Genomic DNA, 26,182 nt, shown 5'->3' with positions numbered 1-26,182 from the left:
AAAATTTCACTGGCCGCAGTGGATACGATCCACATTTTAACACTATGTAAACTATATTGACTTGGTCTGTATCAGCTCTGTCATTCCTAGAGGTGGCATTCACCAATCAGTAGTGATAATGCCTTTTATATTTTGGACAATTCAGTCTATCAGCTATAAATTGAAAGTATACTCGGCCTGTCGTGGGGTGTGCATCTGTAAATCTGTCTGCATGCGCGCTTCAGGCTGTGGCTTCCTGTTGCAGGGCTTTAATGTATGATCCACATGGTTTTTACTTTGCTGCAAAATCTTAATTGACGACATTATGGTAAATTCTGGATGTATGGCATTTGCACACACATGCTAAGTAACGTAACCTTAAGGGGAGATGTACATCTTTGAAAATAATTTCACTATTGCTTCAGTTGATCTAAAATAAGCAACTTCAAAATAGTCTTATTTAAAAATATAGGGGGGTTATTATGTAGGGACTTTTTTAAATTCACTTTTATTGTGGCTTCATTGCCATTATTTGCTCCAAATTTATCAAAGTATTGCCCGATGTTTGATAACTTTGATTTATAACACTTCTGTGTAGGAATTTTATTTCAGTTTCTATGCCACTCACTTACTGGTGTAAGCCCGTGACTATTTTTCTAAAATCTGTCTAACTCCTTATTTGGATAGATAACTACTTTTAAAGTGGCAAAAGTGGCATAAAATCACAAAGAGTCACAAATATTTTGCACAAAACTGATGTGCAAGAAAATGTGTGGCTTTTTAAATCTAGTACAAATGCTTTGATACATGTCCCCTGTATTTTTACAGCTTTTTTGCAGACCAATGTTTCTCCATAATTACAGATTACAACATAAATCTTGTGTAGGCTAATCCAGCATTCATAACACCTTCCATCTTTCTTTTAGTTTTTGCTAAAATACATTCAGTAGATTGATCAGAGATAAAGGGATTGATGGAAAAAAATACTGTATGACTGCAGGATCAGACTACACAAGGTTCGTTTGCAGTCTGTAACCATGGCGACTGGCAGAACTACATAACAGCTGTCAAAACACAGGACATTTTAAATCAATATTGCAAAATGACTTCATTTAATATTTTGATTTACGGGAACAATATAAAATCAGTTATAAAGATGTACACAGCTTTTAAGACGGTAGTGTAAGTTTAAACCGCACTTATACAGTAACTACAGTTATATCTGATAAGAGTACAGAACACCAGACTTCCTCGTACCACCAATGAGGCTACTACTTGCACTGTTTCACTTTGGCTTTAGAATTGCAGTGTATTATACTTTTAATGTAAAATGTTTTTATTTTTCAACTAGACCTTATTACCAATTTAGTATTTGCAAGAGTGAAAATTAATATTTGATCCATCCTCAATACTATATACAACATTATTTTTTTAATATCTCTTTCGATTTTAGAAGTTATTTCTGTGCTAAAATCAAAATTTATGAGCTTGAAAACATGGAGTAAAGATAGACACAACATAACAAATATCAGTTAACGACACATTTCTCATCACAACAGCATGTAAGGGCATACTTACTATACTTACTATACTATATCAGAAATGTAAAAAGTCAGGCCACAAGCCACACTTGTTCTCTTACTCTTTGTCATTAGCCAAAACTCTCATATAGCAATTATTATGGCAGTAAATATCCATCCATTGTGTGGTATTCTTTTAAAGACTTGTGCAGACAGCTCTAGATTCTCTCATCCGAGACAATCGGGCCAATGCAAATGCCACTCTGATCATACTCTGATCACAGTTTAATCAGAAAGTGAGCCTTGTGTAATGAGATCAGGAGAAGATGGAGAAACAAATTTCTCCATCTTCTCTGTTGTGTCAGTGCATGGAAATAGGACAGCACACAGATGTCATCCGAGTGTAGTCCGATGCTTTCCATGGACTCATTGACTTGCATGGTCGATTGTGATCGAAATATAGGTTCAAACTCGGACGTGCAGCAAAAAATTTAGATATGTGCATGACCCCATAGACTAACATTGGTCTAATCGGAATCCAATGTTTTGCCAGATCGCACTTAGGCCAATGATAGGCTGTCTGTATGAGCGCCAATAGAGAAGAGACTGTGAGAAGAGACTCAATGACAGTTCTTCACTCTATGGTTGGGTTCATACACCAGTGTTTTGGGATCTGATCACAATGCACGGACTGGACGTGGGTGTCATGCTCGGTGAAGGATAAGTAAGTGCACAACAATGGGAAGAGGGAAGGGGGAGCCCAAACACTAGGTAAGAGGGGAGTGGAGACCCCTAGGCAGATCCAAAATGACCCTGTCTGTCCTAAACATCCCTATATAGGTTCTGCACCTATTGCCGAGCAGGAACCTAATCCCAGCCTAGCGATAGGCCCTTAATAGGGAGGGGAGGTGGGTGAGTACTAGTCAGTCCTCACGAAAACTAAAGACAGAGAGAGAAGACGGATGGGGAAACCACTTAGCTTAAGAAGACAACCGAGATGTCATGCCAGCAATCCTCCAAGGGTCCTCAGGGAAAGACACTAGCCAACTACTAGAACTTCAAAAAAACTGAGGCAAGTATGAGCTAACACCTGCACCATGCTGCAGCAATTGAATGTATTTAAACCTTCAGCATAGATGTGTGATTAGCAGCAGAAGGTGGTGGTAACTATTGGGTCCTAGAGGGAGAAGGATATCCCTCCATAATTGAGATGCAAAAGTCAAGAAAGTGCTTGAGCTAAAAGCAAAGACCTTCTACAGCCAGATCCAGGATGACTGTCTGTCACACCTTAATCCAAATAAAGAAAAAACCTAGCACTCAACTGATGCTTATGTGCAAATTTTATTGTAGTACCCAAAAACGTTTCGGTCCCTCAAGCGGACCTTCATCAGTTACGTACTAAACTGAAGCTCGGGCATAAGAGACAATATTGTCTCAGGGCACTTGTACCTGCAGTGTCTTGGCAGAACGCTGTACTGGATAGAATGCTGTGGAGGATCAGGCGTGATGTGCTGCTGTCAGACGCGGTGTCCACCGCCTGATCCTCCACAGCATTCTATCCAGTACAGCGTTCTGCCAAGACACTGCAGGTACAAGTGCCCTGAGACAATATTGTCTCTTATGCCCGAGCTTCAGTTTAGTACGTAACTGATGAAGGTCCGCTTGAGGGACCGAAACGTTTTTGGGTATTACAATAAAATTTGCACATAAGCATCAGTTGAGTGCTAGGTTTTTTCTTTATTTGGATTAAGGTGTGGGAGCCTACCTTAGCACCATTTGACCAGTAGTGCACACGCTATTTTCTACTACTACTGTCTGTCACACCTGACACACCCGTGACAGTGGGTCTCCTGACCAGAACTCGACAGCCTCATAGCCATATATACAGGTGCTTCTCACAAAATTAGAATATCATTAAAAATTTAATTGATTTCAGTTCTTCAATACAAAAAGTGAAACTCATATATTATATAGAGTCATTACCAACAGAGTGATCTATTTCAAGTGTTTATTTCTGTTAATGTTGATGATTATGGCTTACAGCCAATGAAAACCCAAAAGTCATTCTCAGTAAATTAGAATACTTTATATCACCTGCTTGAAAAATTATTTTAAAATCTGAAATGTTGGTCTACTGAAATGTATGTTCAGTAGTGTTGAGCGATACCTTCCGATACTCAAAGGTATCGGTATCGGATGGTATCGGCCGATATCCAAAAAATATCGGATATCGCCGATACCGATACCCGATACCAATGCAAGTCAATGGGACACAAGTATCAGAAGGTATCCTGGATGGTTCCCAGGGTCTGAAGGAGAGGAAACTCTCCTTCAGGCCCTGGGATCCATATTCATGTAAAAAATAAAGAATTAAAATAAAAAATATGGATATACTCACCCGTCCGGTGGCCCCTGGACCTTACCGATGTAACCGGCAGCCTCCGTTCCTAAGAATGAGGAGTTTAAGACCTTCGATGACGTCGCGGCTTGTGATTGACCACTCATGTGACTGCTCACGCGACCAATCACAAGCCGCGACGTCATCGCAGGTCCTAAACTCGCTCATTCTTAGGAACGGAGGCTGCCGGTTGCAGCGGTTACAACCAGGGCGCGTCAGAGGGTGAGTATATCCCTATTTTTTATTTTTATTCTTTATTTTACACATGAATATGGATCCCAGGGCCTGAAGGAGAGTTTCCTCTCCTCCAGACCCTGGGAACCATACACTTGGAACTTCCGATTCCGATTTCCGATATCACAAAAATATCGGAACTCGGTATCGGAATTCCAATACCGCAAATATAGGCCGATACCCGATACTTGCGGTATCGGAATGCTCAACACTAATGTTCAGTAAATGCACTCAATACTTGGTCGGGGCTCCTTTTGCATCAATTACTGCATCAATGCGGCGTGGCATGGAGGCAATCAGCCTGTGGCACTGCTGAGGTGTTATGAAAACCCAGGTTGCTTTGATGGCAGTCTTCAGCTTGAAAAAGACCTTTGATGTTGAAACGTCGCATTTGGCACAATAAAGGAGTTTTTTCACCTGGATTGGATGCTGTCCTTCACTTTGCTTGGGCAGTCTTCAGCTCATCTGCATTATTGGGTCTGGTGTCTATCATCTTCCTCTTGACAATACCCCATAGATTCTCTATGGGGTATTGTCAAGGTATCAGGCGAGTTTGCTGGCCAATCAAGCACAGTGATACTGTTGTTTTTAAACCAGGTATTGGTACTTTTGGCAGTGTGGACAGGTGCCAAGTTCTGCAGGAGAAAGAAATTTCCATCTCCAAAAAGATTTTCAGCAGAGGATAGCATGAAGTGCTCTAAAATTTCCTGACAGACGGCTGTGCTGACTTTAGTCTTGATAAAACACAGTGGACCTACACCAGCAGATGACATGGATCCGCAACCATCACTGATTGTGGAAACTTCACACTAGACCTCAAGCAGCTTGGATTGTGTGCTTCTCCACTCTTCATCCAGACTCTGGGACCTTGATTTACAAATTTAATGCAAAATTTACTTTCATCTGAAAACAACAACTTGGACCTCTGAGAAACAATCCAGTTCTTTTTCTCCTTGGCCCAGGTAAGACGCTTCTGGCGTTGTCTATTGGTCATGAGTGGCTTGACACAAGGAATGTGACACGTGTAGCCCATGTCCTGGATACAGGGACCAGTAAAGGAGCAGCAGCAAGCAGGCGGCATATTACAGTATAATTTACTGTATATTTCTGGATAAAGGTTTCTATGCAAGCTGAAATCTCACATTTTTGTATTCCTACCTGAATAAGACTCACATATGCGTAAATCATATTCTCTCTCATAGGAGCAGAAAAAACTAAAATAACAGTGCCTGATCTGTCTCATGACTACACCAACAATGCCTGTTAGATTCCATTGACTATTATGGGATCTGTTTAGTATTCATCATGGTTATTGTCATTTTACTGGACAAAATAGCAAAGTATGGTGCTCTACTTTGTCCAACCTTTTTTACCAATCCTGTGATGGGGCTCTAAACAAAGTCTATAACGCTGATGTGAAAAAGCTTAAAAGTAGATTATAGTCCTTTGGACTCTATTACTTCAGTTTGCTACAATGTATTATTCTAGAGTCCATGTGGTTCAGTTTACAGAATTTTTCCCAGACTGGATGTAGCTGGAGGCACATTCCAGCTGATAGCGGGGTACGTCTCACTTTTCTGGCTCTAAGGGTACCGTCACACAGTGCCATTTTCATCGCTACGACGGCACGATTCGTGACGTTGCAGCGTCGTATAATTATCGCTCCAGCGTCGTAGACTGCGGTCACACGTTGCAATACACGGCGCTGGAGCGATAATTTCATGACGTATTTGCGATGTAGAAGCCGTTGGTTACTGTGCGCACATCGTATACAACCTGTGTCACACGATGCAATCATGCCGCCACAGCGGGACACTAGACGACGAAAGAAAGTTTCAAACGATCTGCTACGACGTACGATTCTCAGCGGGGATCCGGATCGCAGTAGCGTGTCAGACATAACGATATCGTAACGATATCGCTAGAACGTCACGAATCGTGCCGTCGTAGCGATGAAAATGGCACTGTGTGACGGTACCCTAAGGGCGCAGTCAGATGGCCTTAAAACATGGACAACAATCGTATCACAATACTCAGACTGGCCGGCAGCTCTCCTGACCCAAGCGTGATAACTGCACAGAAATACAAGCTATTACGCTCGGGTCAGGAGAGCCGCCAGCCAGTCCTAACATTGTGATGTGGTCGTCGGCCATGTTATTCGGTGTCCGACTGCCCTTAGTCTACTATAATTTACTATTAAACACCACCGGATCAATTATATCAACTCTATACTAATCATAACACCACAACCCCTTTTGTATATTAATCACATGAGGTAAAGAGTTTTTTCTAAATATTTATTTATACAAAACAATTGTTTACATAAGAATTAGAGTACCACAAACCAAGCAGGTTTCAAGGAGACATATATCCAGGTATATTTACAAATAACATTATCAAAGATATATAGATGTAAGGACTACCATAGTAGATGTCATATATACCCATATATTATTTTGTATTTTTTCCACTGAGTACTATATATAATAACAAAAGGGTATCAGACTCTCCAGGTAAAAGCAAGCAACACTGACTAGGACCGCTCAGATATAGAACACCAATTTGTCCTGTATAGTCATTAGGACCGGTATAAGGGTTCAAGCTAAAACGGCAAGTGCCATAACCAACAGTCCTACCAGAAACAAGGATAGAGTATTTAGACCAAAATTGGAGGACCTAAGTCAGCGAAAACTTACTTATTAAATAAACAAAGCCTGGTATCTCCACCTGCCGCCCCGACGCGCGTTTCGCTTGCTTCTCTTCTTCAGGAGGCGTGGCTAAGTACTGAGCTCATATCCGTATATATATGGGGACTATCCAATGGAATGGGAGCAATGAAAGTGACATCAGCCAATATGCGGCGCATGCGCCGGCACTATCCCGCCCCATATGAGGATACTTCCTCCTGCGCTCCTGAGACGCAAGCTATCAACCGCTGCCTAGCAGCGGGAGACGCTCGCGCATCACGTGAGCGCATTGAGAAGATCCGGGCACGGAAGTATCCGGGCATGCGCACTGGCTGCATGAATATCAGAAGAGGAAAGACTCAGACCATATATGGTTCAGGGGACTATTAACAGCCACATACGGGCAGAGCAGTGAGTAAATGCCCTTAAACACCAACTAATATATATATAAAGGGACAAGCCTATAATAACAGCCAAAACCTATTAAAGGCCATCATATTGTAATAGTAATAACTCGCCAACCCATGATAAATTGGGCACAGTAAATACAATACAACTATAATAAATAACATTGTTCTAAAGCTATAAAATTATACTTATGCATATGTAACACATACAATACAACCATACCAAGATCCATAATAAATATATATCATAGTGCCAGTGTATGTGAAAAATATTATTTTATAAAAAATAAATTAAATAAGGAACTTGTAAATATTATAAATATTACTATTATAGTGTATAATATAGTGCAATATATGATAAAATATATAAGTGCTATAAATATTACCAATATAATATATACCATAGTGTAATATGTAATACAGCATAATATATTAATATGGAATATATATATAAAATTAAAATCTCATGTGTAAGTGATATAAAAAAACTAATACTAATTAGACTAATGTAAGCATATATAAATACCGTATATATAAATAGTAATAAATACTATATAAAAATAAAAATATAAGTATGTGCCCTGATATCAAATGAAACACTTAATCACCTAATATAATAACATAATACAATGTGCCATAATAAAATAGCATAAGTATAAATATATATCAATATCCAATATATACCACATCAAAAAATATTAATAATAAATATATATAGATAAATAAATAATTTTCTTCCATCTTGTGCTCAATAATTTTTCATAGAATCCTTCAAAGTCCATCTTCCTCCCCAAAGAGTTGGGCTCCTGATCTTCATAATAATATATTAGTTCCCAAAGCATATATATAGACATATCTAAAAAATACATACAATAAAAAATAAATCAATATACACATTTAAAAACAGATAAAACAAAACTCAGGACAACGCAAATAAGATAAATTTACCCATAATCAACAATTCAAAGGTAGGATCCAAATCCATGACTCTCATTTAGTCCAAATGGGACCAATGTATTCAGCCTAAAAATCCAACGACTTTCTATTTGTGAAAGAACTCTAAATAAATTCCCTCCCCTAATACCCAGTGTTACCTGATCAATTGCCATGAATCGAAGGTTACTGGCATCAGAGTTGTGTACGGCATGGAAATGTCTGGCGAGCGTTTTTAAATGTTCATTGTCCTTGGCTTCTTTTGACTTTTCTATATCGCGTATATGTTCGCGTATCCTGATGCGGAGTTCACGTGTGGTCATGCCCACATAAAGTTTATTACAGGGGCAGGATGCCACATAAATTACTCCCTCTGATGTACAAGTGAGGTATTTCCTAATGGAAAAAGTACGAGTGTTATCAAAATTATGGAATTCCTTACTTTTGACTGTATTTGCGCAGGCTTTGCATCTTTTGCACGGGAAGAAACCTTGCACTTCACCAAACATATTCATCTGAATAGATCTCTTTGGAGCATAATGGCTCTTTACAAGTAGATCAGATACATTTTTTGACCTTTTAGCCGTTATGAGGGGTTTGGATGTCAAAGTTCTCTTCAGAATTGGATCAGCCAATAGGATGGCCCAACGATTATGTATGATTTTAGTCAGTTCATTCCATTGGCCATTATACGTGGTAATCAGCCGTACTTGGTTTGATTTTGAACTCTTATCCTTATTGGCATAGAGAAGTTGATTTCTTGTGACCTTCTGTGCTCTATTGTAGGCATGACGAATGGGCCGGTGTCCATATCCCCTTTCTTGAAACCTAGAGTAGAGATCAGCTGCTTGAGTTTGAAATGCCTGTTCGGTAGAGCAAATCCTTTTAGCTCTCAAGTATTGACCCACTGGAATGGATCTAATAGTAGAGGGCAAATGAGATGATTCTGCATGTAGCAAAGAATTGGTAGATGTAGGTTTTCTAAAAATAGTTGTAAAAATAGTACCATCATCATTAACAGATATATCAATATCTAAAAATGTAACTTTGCGACCAAAAGAATATGTTAAATGTATATTTAGGTCGTTGTTATTGATATATCTCATCAAATTGTTTAATTCTTCCTCAGTGCCCTCCCAGACAAACATAATGTCATCAATATATCTTATCCAGTTATGGACTTTCTCCATACCTGGAATGGAAGAGCACTGGAAGATGTCCCTCTCCCAGAGGCCTAAAAATAAATTAGCATATGAGGGGGCACATGCCGCCCCCATAGCAGTCCCCTGTAATTGGAGGAACACTTGTTCTTTAAAGGTAAAACAATTGTGTGTAAGCACAAATTCTAGAAGTACCAATATAAATTTGACCAATTCATTATCTAAATTGCTGTTATGCAGAAACCAAGACACTGCCGCTAATCCCTGAGAATGCCTAATCGACGTGTACAACGCCTCGACGTTGGCTGTGACTAAAATCATATGATCATCCAAATGGAGTTGATCCAGTCTCCTTAACGCAGCTGTCGTATCCAGAATATGCGAGGGTAGGCATGAGACTAAAGGCTTCAAATAATAATCAATAATCTTACAGGCTAACTCATTAAGACCTTCATTACCGGACACTATAGGCCGGCCGGGTGGATCACTCGAGTTCTTGTGCAATTTCGGGAGGAGGTAGAAGGTCGGTAATTTTGGTTTTAATGTTTCAATTGATTCCAACAGTTTTTTAGGAATAATTCCATTACCATATGCTTCCATCATAATGTCAATCAACTCCTGCTGAAATTCTTGTAAGGGAGTATAAGATAGTTTTCTATAACATTTGATATCATGAAGCAACTTAAAGGCCTGTTTCTCATATAGGTGGTTAGGCCAAATGACCAAATTGCCACCTTTGTCGGCCATTTTAAAGGTTACATCCTTCCACCCCTGTAACTCCTGAATAATTTTCCTCTCTTTTAAATCAGGGGTGGAAGGATGTAACCCCTGTACCCGGCCGGCCTATAGTGTCCGGTAATGAAGGTCTTAATGAGTTAGCCTGTAAGATTATTGATTATTATTTGAAGCCTTTAGTCTCATGCCTACCCTCGCATATTCTGGATACGACAGCTGCGTTAAGGAGACTGGATCAACTCCATTTGGATGATCATATGATTTTAGTCACAGCCGACGTCGAGGCGTTGTACACGTCGATTAGGCATTCTCAGGGATTAGCGGCAGTGTCTTGGTTTCTGCATAACAGCAATTTAGATAATGAATTGGTCAAATTTATATTGGTACTTCTAGAATTTGTGCTTACACACAATTGTTTTACCTTTAAAGAACAAGTGTTCCTCCAATTACAGGGGACTGCTATGGGGGCGGCATGTGCCCCCTCATATGCTAATTTATTTTTAGGCCTCTGGGAGAGGGACATCTTCCAGTGCTCTTCCATTCCAGGTATGGAGAAAGTCCATAACTGGATAAGATATATTGATGACATTATGTTTGTCTGGGAGGGCACTGAGGAAGAATTAAACAATTTGATGAGATATATCAATAACAACGACCTAAATATACATTTAACATATTCTTTTGGTCGCAAAGTTACATTTTTAGATATTGATATATCTGTTAATGATGATGGTACTATTTTTACAACTATTTTTAGAAAACCTACATCTACCAATTCTTTGCTACATGCAGAATCATCTCATTTGCCCTCTACTATTAGATCCATTCCAGTGGGTCAATACTTGAGAGCTAAAAGGATTTGCTCTACCGAACAGGCATTTCAAACTCAAGCAGCTGATCTCTACTCTAGGTTTCAAGAAAGGGGATATGGACACCGGCCCATTCGTCATGCCTACAATAGAGCACAGAAGGTCACAAGAAATCAACTTCTCTATGCCAATAAGGATAAGAGTTCAAAATCAAACCAAGTACGGCTGATTACCACGTATAATGGCCAATGGAATGAACTGACTAAAATCATACATAATCGTTGGGCCATCCTATTGGCTGATCCAATTCTGAAGAGAACTTTGACATCCAAACCCCTCATAACGGCTAAAAGGTCAAAAAATGTATCTGATCTACTTGTAAAGAGCCATTATGCTCCAAAGAGATCTATTCAGATGAATATGTTTGGTGAAGTGCAAGGTTTCTTCCCGTGCAAAAGATGCAAAGCCTGCGCAAATACAGTCAAAAGTAAGGAATTCCATAATTTTGATAACACTCGTACTTTTTCCATTAGGAAATACCTCACTTGTACATCAGAGGGAGTAATTTATGTGGCATCCTGCCCCTGTAATAAACTTTATGTGGGCATGACCACACGTGAACTCCGCATCAGGATACGCGAACATATACGCGATATAGAAAAGTCAAAAGAAGCCAAGGACAATGAACATTTAAAAACGCTCGCCAGACATTTCCATGCCGTACACAACTCTGATGCCAGTAACCTTCGATTCATGGCAATTGATCAGGTAACACTGGGTATTAGGGGAGGGAATTTATTTAGAGTTCTTTCACAAATAGAAAGTCGTTGGATTTTTAGGCTGAATACATTGGTCCCATTTGGACTAAATGAGAGTCATGGATTTGGATCCTACCTTTGAATTGTTGATTATGGGTAAATTTATCTTATTTGCGTTGTCCTGAGTTTTGTTTTATCTGTTTTTAAATGTGTATATTGATTTATTTTTTATTGTATGTATTTTTTAGATATGTCTATATATATGCTTTGGGAACTAATATATTATTATGAAGATCAGGAGCCCAACTCTTTGGGGAGGAAGATGGACTTTGAAGGATTCTATGAAAAATTATTGAGCACAAGATGGAAGAAAATTATTTATTTATCTATATATATTTATTATTAATATTTTTTGATGTGGTATATATTGGATATTGATATATATTTATACTTATGCTATTTTATTATGGCACATTGTATTATGTTATTATATTAGGTGATTAAGTGTTTCATTTGATATCAGGGCACATACTTATATTTTTATTTTTATATAGTATTTATTACTATTTATATATACGGTATTTATATATGCTTACATTAGTCTAATTAGTATTAGTTTTTTTATATCACTTACACATGAGATTTTAATTTTATATATATATTCCATATTAATATATTATGCTGTATTACATATTACACTATGGTATATATTATATTGGTAATATTTATAGCACTTATATATTTTATCATATATTGCACTATATTATACACTATAATAGTAATATTTATAATATTTACAAGTTCCTTATTTTATTTATTTTTTATAAAATAATATTTTTCACATACACTGGCACTATGATATATATTTATTATGGATCTTGGTATGGTTGTATTGTATGTGTTACATATGCATAAGTATAATTTTATAGCTTTAGAACAATGTTATTTATTATAGTTGTATTGTATTTACTGTGCCCAATTTATCATGGGTTGGCGAGTTATTACTATTACAATATGATGGCCTTTAATAGGTTTTGGCTGTTATTATAGGCTTGTCCCTTTATATATATATTAGTTGGTGTTTAAGGGCATTTACTCACTGCTCTGCCCGTATGTGGCTGTTAATAGTCCCCTGAACCATATATGGTCTGAGTCTTTCCTCTTCTGATATTCATGCAGCCAGTGCGCATGCCCGGATACTTCCGTGCCCGGATCTTCTCAATGCGCTCACGTGATGCGCGAGCGTCTCCCGCTGCTAGGCAGCGGTTGATAGCTTGCGTCTCAGGAGCGCAGGAGGAAGTATCCTCATATGGGGCGGGATAGTGCCGGCGCATGCGCCGCATATTGGCTGATGTCACTTTCATTGCTCCCATTCCATTGGATAGTCCCCATATATATACGGATATGAGCTCAGTACTTAGCCACGCCTCCTGAAGAAGAGAAGCAAGCGAAACGCGCGTCGGGGCGGCAGGTGGAGATACCAGGCTTTGTTTATTTAATAAGTAAGTTTTCGCTGACTTAGGTCCTCCAATTTTGGTCTAAATACTCTATCCTTGTTTCTGGTAGGACTGTTGGTTATGGCACTTGCCGTTTTAGCTTGAACCCTTATACCGGTCCTAATGACTATACAGGACAAATTGGTGTTCTATATCTGAGCGGTCCTAGTCAGTGTTGCTTGCTTTTACCTGGAGAGTCTGATACCCTTTTGTTATTATATATAGTACTCAGTGGAAAAAATACAAAATAATATATGGGTATATATGACATCTACTATGGTAGTCCTTACATCTATATATCTTTGATAATGTTATTTGTAAATATACCTGGATATATGTCTCCTTGAAACCTGCTTGGTTTGTGGTACTCTAATTCTTATGTAAACAATTGTTTTGTATAAATAAATATTTAGAAAAAACTCTTTACCTCATGTGATTAATATACAAAAGGGGTTGTGGTGTTACTATAATTTACTGTAGCAAATAAATGTGCTGAAAATGGTGAATAATTAAAAAATACTATATTGCAAAGTTGTCTGCATTTTATAGATAAAGTAAATAAATGTGTCTTCAATAAAACCATTTAGACGGTAATATTAATATAATTACACATAAAATAAGTTATAGTATGGAGATCTATGGTTTGATTTGCCTGTGTGGGTTGGAGGGGTTGTTACTGACATCTGGTGAGAATTTCATGTCAATAGCAGCTTTGGAAATATATTTAGTTAGAAAACTGGTGACGTGTTCAATACTTATTTCACCCACTATATATATAGGCAGCTGTATTTATTCTGCCACTGATGTATGTAGGTGAGATGTGTCTGTGGGATGTGGGCATTGATCACTGTACAAGCAATAGCAGATAGTGTTACTCTCTACCCTTTCTTTCTATGCTTGACCAGCTGCACGTGGTTGATCCGGAAGAACGATGCATTGATGAACTTTAACCAATTTTATTTAGAGGTGAGATGAAGTAAGTTGTCAGAGAAGATGAAGGGATGAAGATAAAGTAAACTATGGAGGGTAGAGGTAACAGGAGAATCCTTTCTTCAGTCCTGATGCACGTGCTTCCAAGATAGCACTGACCAAAAGAAAGGATGTAAGGAAACAAGATAGAAGGAGTTGCATAGAAAGAAGCATTGTGGGTATTACAGCTTCAGTACTTTTAAGCGTATAAGAGCAACGGCCAGTAGATGGCAGAGGAGAAATTTCGTTAGTTAGGTGCCTCAGTTGGGGATGATGAAGAGCGACTTCAGGAGTGAGAATTTATTTCGTTATCAGGTCACATTCAATTAAGATTGGCATGTGTATGTGCATATTCCCCTTGATTGAAGAGACAACGTACCCAGACGCTCTCCTACCAGAAGTCTCAATGTGATCAGAGCATGTGTTGGGGTGTATGGAGAGGCTTGCTTCTTTATGTTGAAGATCGTTAAGAGTTTGGGTTTTGCTAGAGACCTGTTGAATTGCTCATCTATTATGGCATACATTCTGGAGGCCTTGTCAGGTTGTCCTTCTTGATAGAACTTGACCAGACATACCATGGCACAACATTTAAGACCAGTCCTTTTTCCACATACTTCAATACATGAGGAGGAAACAGTTGGATCAGGAGCTTGTTTGTCCCTGCCATGCTTTTGAGCAAGGCTGGATGCTTCAGAAAGTAGTGAATTGTGTGGAGCTGGTGGAATGCATAGACGTAACGTGTTTATCACTACAGTATTCAGTACACTTAATGACAGCCTTATAGTTCTTAGCAATGTGGTCTGAGGAGGCGCAAGACTTATAACATATTCCAAGCTCTTTGAGAGTATCTCTACGAACCTGTAAAGTCTTTGCCCTGAGTCCACGACATTCCTTCTGTGGGTGAGGCCTTTTGTGGATAGGGCACATACGGTTTATACCCATATCTTTAGGAGTAACAGCATTTGGTTTAGTGAAGGAGGGTGCATCAAGTGGAACTTCACTCTTTTTCACGGATACTGTGCCCTTTAACTCTTTAAATTTGGTGGTTATGTTATCATACCTTGCATATGATGATAATGAAGCTGGTGGAGTAGGTTCAGTGAAATCAAAGCTGGGATCATTCTTCTTCAGAGTTTGATCACTGACAAACCTGGAAAAATGCGAAAAAGGGAGGAAAGGACACATTATGCTCTCTTTTGTACTTTGAGCCGTGGTCAGCCCATTTTTCCTGCATGCTGTATGGAAACTTGAACACTACTGGATTCACGCCATGAGCTGTGTCAACTTCAAGGTAATTCAGTCCTGAAAGACGTGGGTCTAACTTTGTCAATTTCATTTCCTTTAGCAGGTCACTTAGATCATGAAGATTCTGGTTGTCTTAGTTAGCTTTGGGAAGGTTTGCCGTCTCTTAAATAAAGCACATTCTATGATTTCTGAGCTGCTGTCTATTTGTTCCAGTCTCCCTCATGCTGTGATAAGACCTGCATCTGAAATGTCCACATGAACTGCTCTTACTATCTTGATGTGTTTTGCTGATTCTAGGCCTAACAAGTTAACAAATAAATCCAGTTGTTCCTTGGCGGTCAGGTTAAGTTCTTGGATCATCGCTTGAAAGGTCAACTTCCAGGCTCTATAGTTCTCTGCACGAACATCAAACTTTGAAAGACTGATGTTTATTAACTCCCTGTGAATCATGTGTCTGGCAAAGTCAGACATGTCCAATCTCCTGGTCTTAATTGCAGGATTAACTTGTGGTATCTCTGGCGAATGTAAGTTCACTGGCTCATATGACTGCGATGTATACGGACAAAATTACACGGCATGAGTGTTAAGCCGCGGTTTGGTCTCTAGAGGGACTGCTGGCTGTTGCCTAAATTGTGGGTTAGTGCTGGAAATTACTTTGTCAGTAGTAGGCGGCGACATCCTTTGCCTTGCAGGTGCATCAATGTGGTAGATTGGAGATGGTGCTGGTAGAGATTGTAAATGTCTTAGTACGTAGTTAGTAGTGCGATCAGCTGGATCTTCTTCTTCTGGAATGAGGCAGTCCATATCAGCATCTTGACCTAGTGCTTGTTCAAGGAAATTCAGTTTGGAAAAGTCTGTTGCTTCTTCCCTTTCTGCTTGGAGTATTTTTAATTGGACCTCCATCTTGTTTGAGCTTCCATCTCTGCTTCCTGCCTTTTTAATTGGGCTCCCATCTTGTTTCTTTGTGCTTCCATGTCTGCTTCCTTACTAGCAAAGGAGCGTCTAACTCTTCAGTTGTGTGGATTTCCAGAAGCGTGTCAGACAATGTTGACTTCCTAGAGTGAGATGATCTGGAAAATCTAGATGTGATTTTGGTCAACATTGTACAGTGTGACCTAACCTCTTAGAAGTGTACGATGAGGAGTTCTGCCTTATCTTGGGCATCTCACACTAATGCGTTTTTTTCTTGGAGAAGAGTCTCTCTCAGCTAGCTAGCTCTGCTGTGGCATCTTCCATGTCACAGTTATTCAGGAATGTGATGTACTTTGCAGGCAATTTCTGTTTGCAATCATAGCAAAGATAAACGATTCAATGTGGTAGTTAAAGCTGCATTGTTACAGCGTGGAAGAGCTGCTAAATAGTGATCAACTCTGCCCCATAAATTATCTAGGTTGTCACAGAACTCATCTCTAGTTGTCTCAAAATTCTCTATGACTCTTGGATGTCAGCTTGGTTACATGTTTGGGATGTACGCCATGTTCTGCAGTAAGTGTGGACTCTGCTCCCAGTGCAGTGGTGTCAGCAAAATGATGCACTTGCCTCACAGAGGGATCCACGGAGCTTTTTGTGTACATGCCTTAGCTTAGATGACATTTCATCGACCATTCTTAAAAAAAAGTTTTAAAGTCATTTACATGTTGTTTATTAAAAAGGCGCACACCATTTGATACATTTGGCATATTTGAGATTCCCAAAAAGTCAGAGAATGATACCCATGACTTCTATAATTAGGCAGAAAATTGTGCCATTTTCTGCCTTTCCTTTTAATGAATCTGGCTTAAAGGGAACCTGACAGCTAATTCATGCTGCCCTTATAATGCATCTCCATCATTTCAGGAAAGCAGGATCGGCCATACCATTGGTGCAAACTGTGCAGATGCACAAGGGCCCTAGAAGTCAGATGGCCCATTTCCACCTTTAAAGGGCCCATATATTGTTCTTGCACAAGGGCCCTCATCTGGCTGCATCTGCCAGTACAGGAGAGTGTGTCTTACTCAGAAATGTTGTGACATTTCAGAGAAAACATACTTTTAGAAACAGATTGGGTGAGTAATCTCAGAGGCTAGTCCCCCAGTGGCGTTTGACTAGTTACCTGAGAGTTTAAATGCATGTTTTAGAGTAAACCATAATGGGAGAAATAATAGAGCAAGCGCCATGTTCAGGCTGCCCATAGTTCAGCTGTTAGGTACATTTTAAACTTACAAGCCAAGCAATCTGTGATAACCATGCCTGGTTTTCTATGAATTTTTAAAACTGGTGAGTGCCAGGAAATGTTGCTATTTTTTTTTTTTTTTGGGGGGGGGGGCAATTTGCAACTTTATTTGGCTAAGATTTACACCAAAAACTATCATGAAGTGATTAAAGTAGATCTGTCTCTAGATTTTATAACACAAATGGTATGCTTTATTAAAATAAATCCTTCAAACTTGATGAGACTGGTGTCATTACTTTGAAACTCTATGTAAGCATGGATGTAAAATCTAGATATTAATTAAGATGAACATTTTATGCGTCCAGCTTTAAAAATAAATAATTCACTAGTCCTAATTGGGTGTAAGCTGTACCCAACCTGACAGGCAGGTGCAGCTAGTACTGAGCAGTGTGAGATCTCAGCAGGAGAAGGGACACTGACAAGATGTTAATCAGGTATATGTGGCAGATATGGAGTTAATCTTTCATAAAGGATTATACAGCCATTTTGAAAGATTTATAAAGTGAATACAGCATCTGAGAGTCTAAGAAATGTAATAAATGCAGTTTGTATTGAAACATGATGAGAGATCCACTTTAATAAATGTGGGCCTCTAAGACTGCATAGATCCTTTTATAAATAGATCTTCATGAACTAATCATTTCATCACTTACTGTACATGAGGAAATTAATCAAGCATATAAAAATTATATAATTAAAAAGGCAACATATGCACATATGGACTAATATACATTTATATTGTTTGTTACCAATAAATTTCACTTATAATCACACTGTCATTTGTACATTCATTTTGAATTTATCATATCTATATAAGCAGACATGTAAAATAAAAAAAAATCAGTGGATCGATTATTTAGAGTTTGGCAAGTGGAATAGTGGTTTATTGTTCGTCTGTGATATTGTAGTGAAGGAGGCAAAAGGTGCTGCAGTCAGTTTACTTTTTTGCTTTCATCCTTCTTCCCCAATTTTGTCATTTCTTTAGCCCCACTGGAAGCAGCCGATATGCCTCATCAGGGGAGCTCAGCCGGGATTCCACCCAGCTCAGTGATGATTTTGACCCGGAGAATGACAGTCTGCAGGGTTCAGAAATAGAAGAGGAGAGGGACAGAGACTCATATCACTCATGTCACAGTTCTGTCAGTTACCGAAAAGATTCTCCAAACTGGGAGGGAGAAGAATGTCCTGAAGGCTACAGCGATGAAGATGATGAAGGGGGCTACCCTGATAGTAGAGGCCAGCTCTCCGATAAAGAACTTTATGATGATGATCTTCAGGATGAAGAGGATGAAGATAGGAAAATGAGATTTGAATTAGAAGACTCCTTGTATCTGTCTGGAGAGGGTAAAGAGAAGACACCTCCAGAGATCCCAAAGGAGAAGGATTTGACCCCAGAGGTTCCTCCAGAGGCTGAGGCTGTCCCAGCTCCACCCGAAACCCAAGAGCCAATATCAACATCAGAAAGGTAAAGGTAGATGATAGCTAAGTATTGCACTAGAGATATGTGCTAACAGAAAAAGTACATAAAATAAAACGTAATCGATAAAACGCACTGATAAAGTAGTAAAACCGGAATGCTAAATATTTTGAGGATTATTGCCTGTTGCTTCCTTTTGCATATTCCTTAATGTAGCTACGCAGAATAAGTAAATAGAAATATCAGTTATATCCATCTGGGCAACTCATGATGTAGTTTTTTTAAATATGTCACACTGCAGCTAGGTAACAACCCTGAATTTTTTCAGCAGGTTCCTGGTATGAAAAGTAAAAAAAACATAATTAAAAAAAAAATGACCAGTTTTGACTGACGTGCGCTCATGGGATTTTATATTTATAACATTACTATATGCAGTAGAACCAGTGAGACTACGAGAGATAGGATCTACTTTCTGACTACATTTATTTCGGCCATCAAGATATTGATTTTGGTAAACAGTTGTTAAAATGGTTGTCCTTTACTTGTACTACCCCTTCTCAATCACTATATTTCCCCCATGTAAAATAGCAACAGCCTATATACTCACCTCTGGTGCGAACACCAGTCCTGCGATGTTGCCGCCTGGTCACCTGGGGATTACGTGACATAGTTATGTCTAGCAAGTCCAGCAGCCAATCAGTAGCGACTTCACTCTCACTTATACTTCAGATGTAACTGACATCCCGGTGTCATTTTTGGCCAAAGGTAATGAGAGTGATTTGGCTGCTGATTGGCTACAGAGCTTGCGTGACATAACAATGTCATGTGATCCCTGGGCGAGCAGGCGCCGATATCGCTGAAAGGGGTGAGTATAAGTGTTATTATTTCACATAAGGCAAATATAATGATTGAGAGGGGGTTGTATGAGTTAAAGCACTGCTACCTACTTGATGTTTTTTTTCAGTTTGTCATTTAGGCAGAGCTGTGATCTTTAAGTCTGGTGTATTCGTAAGATCTGGTCTTTTCTAGCAAGCTTATTCTCAATTTCCTCCATATTAGGCTGCTTTAAAACGTAATATGGATATTTTTTTGCTCCCGCATTACTGAAATCAGAGCTAGATATCTATAGCTTTCTATGGATATTGAACTTTTGGTGCTAGGGAACTGCAGAGAATATGAGTGTAGAGTCCACAATACATGATTAAAAAAAGAACCAGGAATTCTCATGTCTGAAAGAGACGTTACTGTGCATATGACCAATGCTGTCAATCAGCTCTAGTTTCCATGTAATGTTACATTCCTGACCCATACCCTGTATTTCTGGCCATAAAAGACATTTTAGCAAAATAATATAAAATTTATGCAGAGGGATATAAATACACAAGCAAAGGTAACAATTTGGCTTAAAGGTGTGTTAGTATTTGACTGTTTAGAAATGTTAATTTTCAAAACATCCTATCGTACATGGAATTGTGAATTCTTCTGCCAGTCTGCTTTGCATTATTAACATATATTTGTATTTGACATGTGTCCAATTTTATTTAGTTACAGGGATGAGACTCCTGGCATGTCAAGAGCTAAATCAAACTGGCTTAGGGCATTCAACAAGGTGCGGATGCAGCTACAAGAGGTACGTGCGACAGACAATGCCTAAGGCTACGTTCACATTTGCGTTGTGCGCCGCAGCGTCGGCGCCGCAACACACAACGCAAACAAAAACGCAGCAAAACGCATGCACAACGCTGCGTTTTGCGACGCATGTGTCCTTTTTTTGGTTGATTTTGGACGCAGCAAAAATGCAACTTGCTGCGTCCTCTGCGCCCGGACGCGTGCGCCGCAGTGACGCATGCGTCGCAAAACGCAAGTGCAATGCATGTCCATGCGCCCCCATGTTAAATATAGGGGCGCATGACGCATGCGGCGACGCTGCGGCGCCCGATGCTGCGGCGCAGACCGCAAATGTGAACGTAGACTTACACAGACATACAGGAGAAATGCTTAAAAAATGGTTACGCTCTCTAAAACGGATTCAAGGGTATCTCGAAAAAACCTCAGAATTTGTTTTTTTCAGCACTGCAGCAAATAAATCCCATCAACTTTTCTTTTGCCCTGTCTGATTGTCATTTTATGTTTTGTTTCATGTTTTGTTTATTTTATTTTTATTTTTGATGTCATTTTGTGATTTTTTTTTTCCATTCAGAATGGCTCGTTCTGTTCGCCCTTTCCCTGTACACAAATTCATCTTAAGCATCATTCTGTCTCATTGGCAGAGGCCAAAGATATCCATCACAGGTAGGTGAGTAGTGAGTGATTTATAGCATCTCTAGACGTATCTAGTAAATTAGCAATCATGTTTTGACGATATTATAATGAAGGAGATATCGTCACCAGTTCATGCTACCACCATATAGAAGGAATTTTAGCAATATACTTTGAATAGAAAATTGGAACATATAAAGAACAGATGGTCATGAATACTGGCCTTAAATGTCAACATGACATATTTAAATGAGATTAAGGCCATTATCAAATTACTCTTTCTTATATCATTTTGGGACAGAGAAGACAGTAGGCTTGTGGTGGAGGGGAACACTAAACTAAAGTGTTATTTCCTTTTGGAAAGCCTAGACCCTTTTGACAGGCATTGAACTAAATACTTTTAACAATATGACCGTAGGAGGTATCCTTTTTGCTTTTTTCACATATTTTATTTTCCTTCTTGGAGAGAAACAAAGACAACATCATCTTCATATTGACCCCAGTGAGTATGGTGATCAGTGCGCTATTTATCACAGTGTTATCCTCACCTCAAAAGGAACACAGCTGCCTAGCTTCGCTGTTGCCCACTACCTCAGTGCTTCTGTATGGTCCCCTTCCACCAGATTCTCTCACAGCAGGGTAAAATAGCCAAAAGGCATTACCCAACTTGTACTTTAGGTTAGCTGATGTAAAAAGACGCAAGATACACAGTACAGTGTACCGTACAGTGTAATGGAGATAAGTATTTTCCCTTGCCTATGACCCAGCACCCAATCACCTCCATCCCCCATCTTCTAATCCATTTCTTTCCTCCTCCATGGAGTTTATTTCTTCTTATATTCAAGGGAGGAGAAATGGTGGTTTATTTTCGAATTCTGCATCTGTAGCAGAATCATCAGGGAGCCACATAATCCTTTTCTCCAGGTGGATTGTGTTAATTATTGAGTACTCTCTTCTTTCCTTAGACTAGGCAATTGACTATTTCTTGATGTCAGAACCCAGGAGCGAGAGATCCTTATAAGTTCAGCAACCAAATTTTTAGCTTGTGCTAGATAAAAAGCTAAATTTCGGTGCAGTCAATGCAGTTCACTCTGTCTTCTCTGCCTTGTAGTAAAAGTCATTATCTGTCACTCCAATAACTTCCCTGGCCAGTACCCACGTGTAAATTACTGAGGTTGGGGGGATGGCTGATGATTTGGTGTTGCTTAGTCATGGTTGGACTCTGCATGATTGGATTGTTTCTGTGGCCGGTCGTCAATTTGTCCACAGCCGCTACCCATGTTCCTGGAATGTTGCCCGCATCTGAAACACCACTTGTGGCAGGTCGGCTCACTCAGCTGCTCCCTGAGGTAGACACAGGAACACTTGGTATTAAAGTCTCTAGGTGGTTTATTGCTTCATAAACCACAAAGCAAAGTAATAACACAAAATGTATTTTCTGGCACAACAAAAAGTCCTCCCCAGCGTGTCTCCAGCCCTCTGTGACACAACATACTTCAGCTCCCACCAGAGCTTGAGTCTGGAGACATACTTCCTCCAAACATACAGCAGAGAAAAAAAACACAGTAGCTGGACATTTAACTTTGCCAACCACACCCTTGAGGTGGAGATATGGTGGATAGGCGTCCTGCCCATCTCTCACCTACTCACCAAAAACCCAGATCCTTATAATTGCTGGTTAACTCCTTAAGCACATAGCATGCTGGAGTGAAACTTATGGGTTTCAGATCATGGAAGAAAGCAATCTCCGTGATACATATCTTCCCTCACATACAGCGACAGTAACCCTGTCACATTCCCCCCCCCACCCAAAGCTGGGGGTTTTGGTACCTTCAGACACCAAACAGGGAATTCGGGAGAGAGCATCCATATTACTGTGCAACTTCCTTGGTCTATGCTCTACGTGGAAACTGAAATCTTGGAGGCCTTAGAACCACCTAGTCACCCTGGTATTCTTATCCTTCTTTTCCTTCAACCATCTCAAAGGGGCATGGTCTGACACAAGCTTAAACCTATGGTCTAGCAGGTAATATTTCAGTGTATCTATAGCCCATTTTATGGCTAAGCACTCCTTCTCGACAATGGCATAGTTTCTCTCACATGAAGAGACCTTCCAGCTCAGATACCGGATGGGCTGTTCTTCCCCATTTATTCCCTGAGGCAGCACTGCTCCCAAGCCGACTCCTGATGCATCTTTCTGGACCACAAATTCTTTGCTGATGTCCGGTGCGACCAGAACTGGATGTTTACACAAAGCCCGCTCCTGCAATACCATTTCAGTCTCAGCAGTCCATTTAATCATCATTGATTTGGTGCCTTTAAGGAAATCCATCAAAGGTGTGGCAATTATGGCGAAAATTGGGATAAACTGCTGTTAATATCCCACAATTCCAAGAAATGCCCTCACTTGCTTCTTGGAAAGCGGTTGTGGCCACTTCTAGTTCGCCTCAACCTTGTTTATTTGTGTCTTGATTTTTCACCTCCAGATGAAATAGCCTAAGTACTTGACCTCTTCCTTTCCTATTGTACATTTTTTCGGGTTTACGTTGAACCCCATATTTCTCTATGCATCCAGGATTACTTGTACCTTTGGTAGATGACAACACTAGTCAGGGCTGAAGACCACAATGTCAACTAGGTAGGCCGCGGCATACTTCTTATGCGGACCTAGGATCTGATCCATATCACTCTGGTAGGTTGATGGGGGCCCCTGCAGTCCAAAGGGCACTGGTGTATTGGAAACACCCATCAGGCATCGAGAAGGCCGTCTTCTCCTTAGCACTTTTTGACATGGGGATCTGTCAGAAGCTCTTCGTAAGGGCGAGGATTGTAATGTACCTCATGAGTCCAAGTCTCTCAATGAGTTCGTCCACAAGGGGCATCGGATACGCATCACAACTGGAGACCTCTTTCAGCCTGCAGTAGTCGTTACAAATTTGCCACTCATCATCGGGCTTTGGCACGAGGACGATGGGACTCAACCATCCACTTTTTGACTCCTCTATCACCCCCAAATCTAGCATTCTATTTATCTGATTTGATATTACCTCCCGATGTGCTTTGTAAATTCTACAGGGCTTGAGGTTCACCCTTACATGCATATCTGTCAACACGTCATGCACCACCACCTGCCTATGCCCTGGCAACTCCGAGAACTGGTCCCAGTTTTGCTGCAACAACTCCCAACACTGTTGCCTCTAGGCCGGTGTTAGAGTCTCTTTAATTGGGACATCGTCCACTCTGGCTTCGGAACTGGCTCCCAGGCAAGGGGTTTCCAGCAATTCACGATCTCACCATGGCTTGAGCAAGTTCACATGATATATTTGGTGCAGCTTCCTTCGACTTGGCTGGTGTATCTTGTAATTCACCTCACCCAGTTTTTCCACCACCTCATATGCGCCTTGCCACTTAGCTAAGAACTTTCTCTCTACCGTGGGGATAAGCACTAGCATGCGGTCCCTGGGCTGGAACTGTTTTAGTCTCGCTGATGGGTTATACACCCTTGCCTGTGCCTCCTGTGCCTGGAGAAGATGCGACTTTACGATATGCATTACTTTTGCCATCCTCTTCTGTAAACGGCCGACATGCTCTATGATGCTCTGGTGTGGCATGACCTTGGCTTCCCAAGTTTTCTTGGCAATGTCCAGGAGCCCTCGCAGACGTCGAACATACAGGAGCTCGAACGGCAAGAAGCCAGTGGAGGCTTGAGGAACTTCTCTGATCGAGAAGAGCAGAAATGGAAGCAGATAGTCCCAGTCTTGACTCTCCTTCTCAATGACCTTCTTGAGCCTGGCCTTTAAGATCTTATTGAAGTGCTCTACTAGGCCATCTGTCTGCGGATGGTAGATGGAGGTTTGCAGCTGGGCAATCTGAAGGACCTTACACAGCTACCTTTTCACCTTGTTCATGAAAGGGGTTCCTTGGTCCATCAAAATCTCCTTCAGCAGGCCTGTCCTAGAAAAAATATGGACAATATTCTTGACCGAAGAGTTCCTTAGTGGTACTGCTTCAGGGTACAGGGTCGCCTAGTTCATGACCAGTATGATTTATTGATGCCATCGTGCAGACTTAACTAGAGGACCCACTAGGTCCATGGCAATTCTCTCAAATGGGACCTCTATTACAGGTAATGGGACTAGGGGACTTCGGAAGGGAGTAGAGGGAGCGGTTATCTGGCAGGTGGTGCAGGACCTTCAATAATTTAGGATCTTCTGGTAACATTGTGGCCAATAGAACCTCTGCATTATTCTCTCCTGCGTTTTCTCTACCTCAGATTTTTCCCAAAAACATGCAAATGGGCCATGTCTAAAACGCTCCGCCGGTAGGGTCCTGGAACCTGCTCCACTATCCCACTATCCCACCTCCCCTCAGTGTGGGTACCCAATACAATAACTCACAGTTGACTGCAAAGTGTGGGAATCTGGTGTCAGTCCCCGGCTCTTGAGCAACCCCATCTATCACAGACACATTTTCAAATGCCCCTTTTAGGGTAATATCCCTCATTTGAGCAGTCCCCAAATTTCCCCCAGAAACCCACAGCTCAGGAACCTCGACCTCACTGATCACTGTCTCATCCTCGTCATCAGCCAGGACACACAAGGGGAACTCATCCACCTCCGACTGTGATGGGGATTCATCAGATGTGATCTGACTTCTGTCTGAGGCAGTCGCTTAGTATCCCCGCCTTTCCCCACAAGGCCCAAAACAGGCTGAAGTCCCACCCGATTATCATGGGGTGTAGCAAGTCTTTGACAACCCCAACCTCATGGGACTCAGTAACTCTGCTCATTTTTATCGACACTCTGGCAATGAGGTAGTCCATCACCGTGGATACAGTGCATGCCCAGGTGTTTTCCTGGGATCAACTGGTGGGGGAGTGTGGCCCTTATCAGGGTCACCAAACTCTGTGAGTCCAATAGTCCTGACACCAGCACTCCATTTATGGTTACGGGACATACCTGCGG

General features: G+C 40.5%; 1 protein-coding gene across 11 annotated transcripts in view; it reads left to right on the top strand.

Moving 5' to 3' along the window:
- Nucleotides 1-26,182, top strand: part of UNC13A (unc-13 homolog A) — a 335,107-nt gene that overhangs the window by 125,737 nt on the left and 183,188 nt on the right. For all 11 annotated transcript variants that reach the window (XM_077273640.1, XM_077273632.1, XM_077273616.1 and 8 more), the window contains 2 exons: nucleotides 18,528-19,007; nucleotides 20,505-20,589. In XM_077273640.1, coding sequence (XP_077129755.1) covers nucleotides 18,528-19,007; nucleotides 20,505-20,589 — 565 coding nt within the window. The remainder of the gene's footprint in view (nucleotides 1-18,527; nucleotides 19,008-20,504; nucleotides 20,590-26,182) is intronic.

Source organism: Ranitomeya variabilis, chromosome 1 (assembly GCF_051348905.1).
Source record: "Ranitomeya variabilis isolate aRanVar5 chromosome 1, aRanVar5.hap1, whole genome shotgun sequence".
Classification (NCBI taxonomy): Eukaryota; Metazoa; Chordata; class Amphibia; order Anura; family Dendrobatidae; genus Ranitomeya; species Ranitomeya variabilis.
The sequence above is the reverse complement of the archived record's forward strand: the minus strand, read 5'-3'. Positions and strand labels throughout refer to the sequence as shown.